This window comes from Euphorbia lathyris, chromosome 10, assembly GCF_963576675.1.
Source record: "Euphorbia lathyris chromosome 10, ddEupLath1.1, whole genome shotgun sequence".
In the NCBI taxonomy this organism is placed as follows: domain Eukaryota; kingdom Viridiplantae; phylum Streptophyta; class Magnoliopsida; order Malpighiales; family Euphorbiaceae; genus Euphorbia; species Euphorbia lathyris.
Genome location: NC_088919.1, coordinates 33,788,803 through 33,798,545, shown reverse-complemented (window position 1 = coordinate 33,798,545; position 9,743 = coordinate 33,788,803). Strand labels below are relative to the sequence as shown.

Genomic DNA, 9,743 nt, shown 5'->3' with positions numbered 1-9,743 from the left:
TAGGAATTGACAAGCCACGGAACTTACGGGCCCTAGTTTCTAATTCCCCCGCATTAGACACGCCTTGACTAGGAATCACGTAGTCTAAGTGCTTCACGGGTCGGTTCTACTACACTTGGTCGTCTTTGCAAGAGTAAACTATTATCCGTATACATTTAGAGTCATTATTTATCATAGCTATAACTTATCATATGCATCCCACTTCTTAGAGTTTTAGCTACATGAATCTGTGTCGCCAATAGTGAGGAATAATGTGTAGTTGTGTCTTACTTCACCCCAAAGTAATTACCGCTTAAATAACATACGAAATCAAGTCGTCTAATACTTGTAATTATAAATCCCGTGGATTTGATACCCGGTCTTAACCGGATTATTACTTGATACGACGGGGTACACTTGCCCCTAAGTAGTCGTTGCGTCTAGTAGAGTTAGAGCATTAAAAAGATCACATCCACATTAGTAGCACATTCACCGCAATACACATTTAAATCATCATAAGAAAAGCTCTACACACCTAGATCCTACGCCCATCACTTGGGCATATGTTTTCTTCATGAATAACCCTCCAGACATAGCGTCCAATGAACCTCTAGTTGTAGGATTTAGTCCATTATAAAATGTTTGCATTAAAAGTTCAGCGGGCAATTGGTGGTGTGGGCATAAACGTTGAAGTTCTTTAAAACGTTCCCAAGCCTCATAAAGAGTTTCATTATCATTTTGAGAAAAAGATGTCAACTCTTTAATGACTCTTGCGGTTTTTGCTAAAGGAAATTTTTTTGATAAAAACGCTTGGGCTAATTGTTCCCAAGTGGCAAAAGTTGTCGCTGGCATAGAAGTTAACCATTCTTTAGCCCTATCCTTCAAAGTGAAAGGAAAAAGGCGAAGTTTGATTGCTTCTGCAGTCACATCTGGGATTTTAAAAGTGTCACAAATTTCAATGAAATTTGTTAAATGGGTGTTAGGATTTTCGTTAGTTAACCCATAAAATGTTACATTATTTTGCAACATATTAAGCAACGCAGGCTTAATTTCAAATTGGTTGGCGGTGATTCTGGGTCTAACGATACTATTGGTCACACCGGCCACACCTGGCCTAGCGTAATCCATAAGTGTTGGTGGGTCTGCCATTTTACCAGATTCAGTATTTGTCTTTACTGGGGTTTTGTTTTTGTTTTTGTTTTTATTTTTGTTTTTGTTGTTGTTTTTGTTCTTCTTAAGAGTCCTTTCAATTTCTGGGTCTAGTGGTTTTGGTGGTATGCCTGAACTTCGAGAACTGCGCATGAACTTGAAATCTTGCACGAACCGAAACTACCTACAAAACAGAATTTGAAGAATAAATATATTAGTTATTGAAAATTATAAAATAAAAGAAAATTAAAATAAGTATGAATAAACATAGATTCGTAATAAAACACGAAAAATTTTAAAATTTTGTCAAAAAGTTTGGCGTTCCCCGGCAACGGCGCCAAAAACTTGTTGAGCGATTTCCGCAAGTGCACGGTATACGCTTGTAGTAACAAAAGATATCGATCCCACATGGAACGTTTTTTCGAACAAAACTTATTAATAATCAGTTAAATTTACTTTTAAGGTTTATACTATGGAAAATCGTTTAATCGGTTTTGGTTTTGAAATTGCTAGAATGAGAATCAGATTAGAGTATGAAGACGTTAGAAAATACTCTGATTTAAGAATGAATTTGCAAGATAGGAACGTTTAGTACTTTTTAGAAAAGTAAACAAATGTATTTGTTTGCATTAAGCAAAGAAAACAACTTTAAACTTTGTATGAATTATAAAGATGAAATAAATGACGGAACCTCTAATTATTTGGCTTTGAACATGACAAAACCCTATCCGGGATAATTGCCCTTAATCAAATTAAAACTCTTTCGAGATAATAATTTGCCTAAGTGTTCAACAAAGTTTCCTTGTAAAGATTTTGAATTAAATACGTTTTAATGAAAACACCAGCATCCACTTCGGATCCTTTACCAAAGTGCTGCATAAAAATCTATCGAATAGAACAGACTTTATTAGATGAAATGTAAATTGATACAAGTTTACAGAGAACATGGAGCATGGAAATATTCGACGACTTGCAAGTGAACGGGTTGTCAATCCTTTCCTTGGGTTTCGTTAGAGTTTGTCAGGCTCAGGGGCGGATCCTCTACTCAATCTTCTCGTTGAATCTTCGTAATAGAGACTTGGTCGGTCTACTACCAAAATGAAAACTAAATTGGAACAACGTCTAAACGCTACTGAACTTGTTATTATTGAATAAACAATGTGTGTACAGCATATTGCTTTTTACAGAATCGAAATCTAACTTCTGAATCACTTGATTCGGAATTTCTGCATAAATTCTATACTAATCTCTTTCTTCTACATATCTTCAACTCTCCATCAACTCTTTATTTATAGATGTTGAAGAGTCTTGATTGAAGTGTCGTGTCCGTTGTGAAGGATCGTATCCGTTGTGAAAGGACGTCTTTATCCACCCGAACGATCATGTTTCGTCGAAAACGAAAGTGTGCAACTAGGCTTCTACAGACTCCTGCTCGTACCGAGAATATTAAATTCTCTACCGAGAATGGGGGAGCATCAATTGGTCTTCGAACGAAGGGAAGGAGAAGCTGAAGAACGCGTGTCGCGACCGAGAATTTGGGGGCCGCGGTCGCGACACGGAATGTTTTTCACTTCTTCGGCTTTTGTTCTCGTCCTCGACTTGGGGTTATTAATTTTCGTCGTCTTCGACTCCTTTTGTAGGGTTTTTCTTCTGTTTTTGAGCTCTTTTCGTTCCTATTTGGATTTTACCAAATATTTATGTACCTTACAAGAAAGAAACATATTCGAGAGTAAAAGCTTTCTAAACAGTTATAAATAGCATAAATTCGTAGCAATATTGATGTAATCATTGATGATATTTTAGGTATATTTTGGGCTTAACACTCCCTGCAATTATATTACACATATATCATTTAAACAATGACAGTCAAGTAATAATAACATAAAAAATAACGTAAATTATTTACCAGATGACTCAGAACGAGCAATACGACTGCCTCTCGCCTTCGACTACCGAAGAACTGGGACAGTATCGTCATCGGAAGACTCGGCTTCGAAAGACTCATTATCAGCATCTACGGCAACGTAATCCTCGTCCATGGGCTGATGCACTGTCTCGTGCGCCCTTTGTGCATCAGCCATCAATTTATCTGCTCTTTTGGTCCTCCGAGCAGAAGCTGTGATACCACGCTTATTTGGTTCACGATCAACAGCTGAAACATCGGGCTGCTAAAATGTATAACAAAATTAAAATTAAAAAACAAAATAAGTATTAAAAAAAAAATTATATTGCCCGGGCAGGCAAAACAGCCCGCCCAGGCCGGCCAAAACAGCCAACCTAGGCGTAATGGCGGGCTAAAAGGGTCCCCAAGACACAGATTTTGCCTAGGCGGGCCGCCCGCCAAGGCAAAAACTGGATTTTGCCCAGGGCAAAATCCCTGTGGCGGGCCGAAAGGCCTGCCACTTATGCATGGATGGCGGGTCCGGCACCCGCCATCTATGTATAAGGGACGGGCCTTTCGGCCCGCCAAGACTTGGCCAAAATCTAGGGGATTTTGGCCTTGGCGGGTCGATGACCCGCCTCTACTATACAAAGGGCAGGCATTTCTGCCCGCCAAGACAAAAAAAAACATAAAAAAAAATTGACTTTTAAGTAGAAAAACTTACCGGGGGACGGAACAAGCCTTTTCCTCTACCTCCACGACCCGCCATGAAGTTTTGGAATTGAAATGTTCAAATGAGGAGACAAATAGGGAAGAGTTTGAAAAGTGGAGGGAGGAGTTTGAAAAGTGGGGGGTGGGGTTCAAAATCTTTATTTTGAAAAAAAAGAGGGGAAAGGGCAAAAGTGTAAAAACAGAGCGGTAAGTAGGAATTTAGGAGCGGTAAGTAGCAACCCACTACCATAAGCAATAAAACCATAAGGAACAAAACCTTACAAAATCTACAAAGGAGCGAAAATGATTATAAAGAGCATGAAAAATCCATAAAATGTATAACAAACACACAAAAAAATGAAACATATATTTCTTGCAAATCAAAATCCGTAGAAAAGCAACTGTAATCCGATCTTCATCACCCAGTCTCTTTCGAACATTCGGATCAAAGTCATTTCTTTTGTTACAACCACATAGATCTATTGATCCATGTATAAAATAAATCGTTTCCGCTCTTGCTAAATCCGAAAAAGGTATAAATAAAGGAATAATTGGGAGCAGATACAATTCAGACAAATAGAGAGATCTGAAAAAATATATGAACACTGATTAAAAAGGAAAAAAAACAAAAAAAAAACACAGAAAACCTAACCCGGTGGGAGGAGGAAGAATGTCCTTCTCAAAGTAGAGCTACTTTGATTTCTCAAATAGAAAAAGCATAATGAATCATAAGTTTTTTTTTCCCCTTTAGAGAGTAACTAAAAATTAAAATTATTAAAAGAAATATTTTTAACAGATGTAATTTATTTTCTTCATTATATTAAAAATAAAAATAAAAAGAAATTTGACCAAAAAAAAAAAAAAATTTGTGAATAAAAGATGATCCAAAATGAATTTTTTTTATCAATAATATTTTATAAATTAAATATGTAAAAATATGTGAATGAAAGGTGGCGGTATTAATATCTTATTCCCGTTCAGCGTTCGTGAGCTTTCTATTTCTCGAACCCTATCACTTTCTCTCTCTCTTCCAAAACCCCTTGTTAGGGTTAGGGTTTTGCTTCCTGTTAAATCATCAGTTCATCACATTATTCCAATTTAGTCTAATAAATTTCCAAATTTTAGGGTTGGTTTTAATATTCTTTGATTCACTATCCAAGTTTCGGTCTCGGCGTTTGTCAAACGGTTTTGTTATCTTGGATCTGGATTGGATCTGTGGTAGTGATAGTCACTCGGTGATGGATATCAGAAAGAGAGGGAGAAATGAAGGTGGCTTCAACTCTAATGGAGGACATAAGAAATCTAGACAAGGTAAGCCCTTTCTTTCTCTTTCTCTATCTCTCTCTGTATATCTATTTATTTCTGCAATTACTTAAATTTTGTTCGAACAACTTTGAGTGGATTTTTGTTGTGCTTGCTCCTTGGTTAATAGATTTGAGTCGATATTTGACGGAATTCATAGGTTCAACATAAAACCGACGGTTTCTATGGTTTATTCCTGTGTGGGATATGGCCTTGAAAACACTCTGAAAGTTACTTGAGATGTAGAGAACTGTATTAAGGCGGAGCTCTACTTTCTTTGATGCTTTGGAGTTTGAAGTTTTGATATTATCCATTGTCATTCTACTTTAACTGTGCCACACATGTTTCCTCTTTTATTGACTAGTTTTATGAACAAATAAATTTAGTGGGAAGTACTATATAAGTCTTTACGGAGTTACTAAAATTCGCCTTAAATATTACTCCCTCCATTACATTATATAAGTGATTCTATGGTGTTTCACACAAATTAAGCTACACAAGTCAAATTAATGAATTTATATTGTTTAACTAAAATAAATTCTCTCTCATCTAATGTGTAATGGTTGGGGAATAAACCTGACCAAGAAAAAAATTTAATGATTGGACCAAAAAACTAAACTAAAAATTCTTAGAAAACTAAAATGACTTATAAATGGGAAAAAAATTTAATTTGCTAGAATGACTTATAAAGTGGAATGACGGGAGTTCTTTTTTTCCAGAAAACATTTGAGGAAGGAATCTTTTTTCTCTCAGTTTGTCATTAAACTGGGGTATTTAGATGGCCTATTGAAAATAATATCTTTGTTACTACTAGAAGCTTTTTATTTCCACGCTGACAGTTGTTAGTGGAGTAGCGAATTTTAAGTTTATTTTTGTTAAGTTTGCATAAGTTGAGGGAAAACTCCCACCCTAATTGGATAATTATTTCCTTAAACCAGTAAGCATGTTTTGCTCTGTCCTTAGCTGTTTTGCATATGATTTTATTTCGTGTATGTGGGTGTTAGTGTATGTTAATTTGGTTCTTATGGCTGTATCTTGTAATTGTCTGGACACCATCGTTGATTTTTAGCTTCTTATTCAACTTTATTTGAACAAGTAACCTGTTCATGTGCTTTTGTGTGTGTGTGTGTGTGAGAGAGAGAGAGAGAGTGACCCTCTCTCATTATTTTCATATAGGAAAGGTGGAATTAAAATCTACCTTTCTGTCTCCCAAGCCGATTCTTTCTTTTCAGAATATTGTGGTACTCTTTAAAATTTGAGGATCAAGAAAGTTGGACTTAAAAGAAACTAAAGTGGATACTGTGCAAGGATAAGATGATGTGGAACATAAGCATAAACATATCCTTATTTACCTTAAGTCTTTCCCTCTCTGTTAGACCAGTGAACTTTAAAGAGTCACATGTTTTTTATACATATCTATTGGGATTAAAATTTTGATGACATGGGAATTGTCAGGAATAAGAATGTAAAATAGATTAAAAGTCTGGAAAATTTTAACTAAGAAGAAATAATTAATGTCTTGTAACAGAAATGGACTCGTTATCAACTGGTGTAGGAAGCAAATCGAAGCCATGCACCAAGTTTTTCAGGTTCAAATCTTTTCTCACCTAAATAAATATTTGAATCACTTTGTTTGATGCTTCTAAGTTACTGTAAGAATTTAAGTTACTATTTTACCAAGATAAGATTCTATATTTGCTCTAATGAATTGGGTATTTATAGCTGTTATACAGGTACTTTTTCATAATTGTGCTATGGTCAAATCTGAGTTAACTAATGCAATTTAACGGATACATCATACGTGATTTACTTATGGTTTTGGAGAACAAAAGGATAAAACGTTCACCTTATGGTTGACAATATTTTTAATGGATTTGCCACTTATGGAACCAATAGAACGCTCCATTCTCTTCAACTAATCTGATGAAGATAATTTTAAAACCTAACTTTCTCCAATGTTATTCTCACATTATGTAGCACAACTTTCTGCTGGTAAGTCATTAGTAAAGAACTTGTAAATTAAGATTTCACTGGTTTTTTATGCTACTGAATACAACCTTCTAGCAGTAAGTTTACGCTTAAAAAAGGTAATTTGTGGAAGTTTGATAATTTGCAATCAGGTATGGTTTTAATTTTTTTTTTTTTTTCTGTTGACATAGCAAGAAAAGAAATAATACTGTAAAAAACCAGTTATTAGTCATCTATTAATACCATTGCTGCTCATACTATATTCTGTTATGGTAAATGTCTTTTTATTGGGAATACTACCAATATAATAGATGAGGAGGCCAATGGGACTTTTTCTTGTGAGGCGTTATCTTTGTTCCCTATCTCTGGTCAAGCATTTCAATTGTGTTTTATTGTCAAATTTGCCTTTGTAGTTTCAGGCTTGTTTTTTTTTTTTTTTTTTTTTTTTCTCTATCCCAGAGTCTGTTTAGTGGTGATTGCAGGCGTGTTACTCTCAGCACCTAAAATGTGCTCATTATGGTGCACTTGTGCTGATTTGTTTGGTTATACTTTGTATTGCAGTACGGCTGGCTGTCCGTTTGGTGAGAGCTGCCATTTTTTGCACTATGTTCCAGGTGGTTATAATGCCGTGGCCCAGATGATGAATCTGGCACCAGCTGTCACTCCGGCTCCTAGAAACATGGCAGCCCCATCACCTGTACCAAATGGTTCTGCTCAATCTGCAGTTAAGAGCCGCATGTGCAACAAATACAATACGGCCGAAGGTTGCAAATTTGGTGACAAATGTCATTTTGCACATGGGGAGTGGGAGCTTGGAAAACCTATTGCTGCAACAACGCATGATGATCCACGTGCCATGGGAACTATTCCTGGACGTATGGTTGGTCGGATGGGGGTGGAGGTACCCCCACCTGGTCCTGCTGCTGCTGGCTTTGGTGCTTCGGCCTCTGCCAAAATCAGTGTGGAAGCTTCCCTCGCGGGAGCAATTATCGGAAAGGGTGGTGTGAATTCGAAGCAGATCTGTCGGCAAACAGGAGCCAAGTTATCCATCCGGGAGCATGAAGCAGATCCTAATCTGAGGAACATTGAATTTGAGGGATCCTTTGAACAGATTAAGCAAGCTAGTGCAATGGTTTCAGAACTAATTGCTAGTGTAAGTTCAGCGCATGCCTCTGCAAAAATTAGTGGAGCATTTGGCATGCAAGGGCAAGGGCAAGGGCAAGGGCAAGGGCAAGGGCAAGGTCATGGGCATGGGCATGGGCATGGGCAAGGGCAAGGGCGCGGACAAGGACAAGGGCGCGGACAAGGACGTGGACGTGGACATGGACATGAGCATGGACCCGGGGCAGGCAACTTCAAAACGAAGATCTGTGAAAATTTTAACAAAGGGTCTTGCAGCTTTGGTGAAAAATGTCACTTTGCCCATGGGGCAGCAGAATTACGCAAGTCGATAATGTGATGGATATAGATTGCTGAATGCTTAGTGGTACTAAGTGACACTGATTAAAACTATGATTATCTTGAGCTTTGGTATCGTTAGTTAATTTTCTGTTATAGCAATAGTGATGGTTTTTTTTTTATTTTTGTTGTCTTCTCTTGGAAAGTCGACATTATTGTGGTAATTTCAGTTTTGATTTGGTTAAATATTTGACTGACCTCTGCCTTTTTCTAGGAACCCACCTTATGTAATCTTTATGCTAGGATTTCTTTCCTTTTTTGGGGATGATTTTGATAGATAGATATTGCATGCTGATACCTAATTATTTCTATTAGCTATATTTTTCAGATTTCCTGATCTCTATTTACCAGAATGTTTAGTCACAAAATAAAATATTATTGTGTTACAAACAATTTACTAAAATACACTATTGAACTTATAAATATAGATCTAATCTCTTTAAAATATTGTAATTGATAATAAGAAAAAGCCCGCTGCTGAAGTACTTTTTTACTTATATGGGGAAGGGGACAGCTTTTTCCCCATTTTAGGAGATGAGGATTCTCTATCTAGACCTAGTCCATATTTCTGCTCTGCCACATTTGTAATCCTATGCATTTGAGAAATCCAACAATGTTGTTTAGGAATTTTATTAAAACCAGAATTTGTATCCAAAATACAAACACGTTAAAAATCTCTGAAATACAAAAATAATGAAGAAGAAAACATGCAACATTCCTAATATATGATTTTGAAATTTCTATAAAGCTACAATTAAACTTTGCGTGTTTTTGAATCTGAATTTATTAAAACCTTTTATCTTTTTTAAATGGCAAAGAAGCTCAATTTAGCCCTCAACTTATACACCCAAGGTATCATTATTCTTTAAGGCCTTGATTGGATGGGGGGTTTAGGAGGGTAAATAAAGAAAGGGAATGGAAGGGAGAGGAAGGGGAAGGAAGGGGAAAGAAGGGGAAGGGAAGCACTAACCTTACCCTTGTTTGGTTGGATGGTAAGGGTTTATAAAGGTTTGTACCTTTCCCTTGTTTGGAATGAAGGGTTTGTAAGGGAATGAAAAATTATAAAGTGACTAAAATGTCCCACTCAATTAATTATGTATATTAGGCACTTTCCATATAATTAAATCATATTACTTACAATTGTTTTTAATTACATATCTAAATAACAATTATCCAATTTCAATATTATCATGGGTTAATTTCATATATAATTAAATCATATTACTTTTATGAACTTGAAAATCTCAAACAAATAAATAATTGACAACAAAAAATAAAAAATGTCTTTCAATTC

At 36.1% G+C, this 9,743-nt stretch overlaps 1 protein-coding gene and 1 non-coding gene across 2 annotated transcripts; both read left to right on the top strand.

Moving 5' to 3' along the window:
* Positions 1-643: 643 nt before the first annotated feature.
* On the top strand, positions 644-750 carry LOC136210085 (small nucleolar RNA R71). Its single transcript, XR_010677793.1, has one exon. It is a non-coding gene; the product is annotated as a small nucleolar RNA R71 (small nucleolar RNA).
* Positions 751-4,687: 3,937 nt separating this feature from the next.
* Positions 4,688-8,666, top strand: LOC136208990 (zinc finger CCCH domain-containing protein 44). Its single transcript, XM_066000319.1, has 3 exons — positions 4,688-5,032; positions 6,552-6,612; positions 7,553-8,666. The coding sequence occupies exons 1-3, from the start codon at positions 4,960-4,962 to the stop codon at positions 8,448-8,450; spliced, it is 1,032 nt and encodes a 343-aa protein (XP_065856391.1). The 5' UTR covers positions 4,688-4,959; the 3' UTR covers positions 8,451-8,666.
* The last annotated feature ends 1,077 nt before the right edge of the window (positions 8,667-9,743 follow it).

Bases quoted from the DNA above. Each gene is read 5' to 3' on its own strand.
- LOC136208990 (XM_066000319.1), top strand. From the start codon at position 4,960: ATGGATATCAGAAAGAGAGGGAGAAATGAAGGTGGCTTCAACTCTAAT. The intron at 5,033-6,551 runs GTAAGCCCTTTC...GTCTTGTAACAG, and splicing joins ACATAAGAAATCTAGACAAG to AAATGGACTCGTTATCAACT. The intron at 6,613-7,552 runs GTTCAAATCTTT...TTTGTATTGCAG, and splicing joins CCATGCACCAAGTTTTTCAG to TACGGCTGGCTGTCCGTTTG.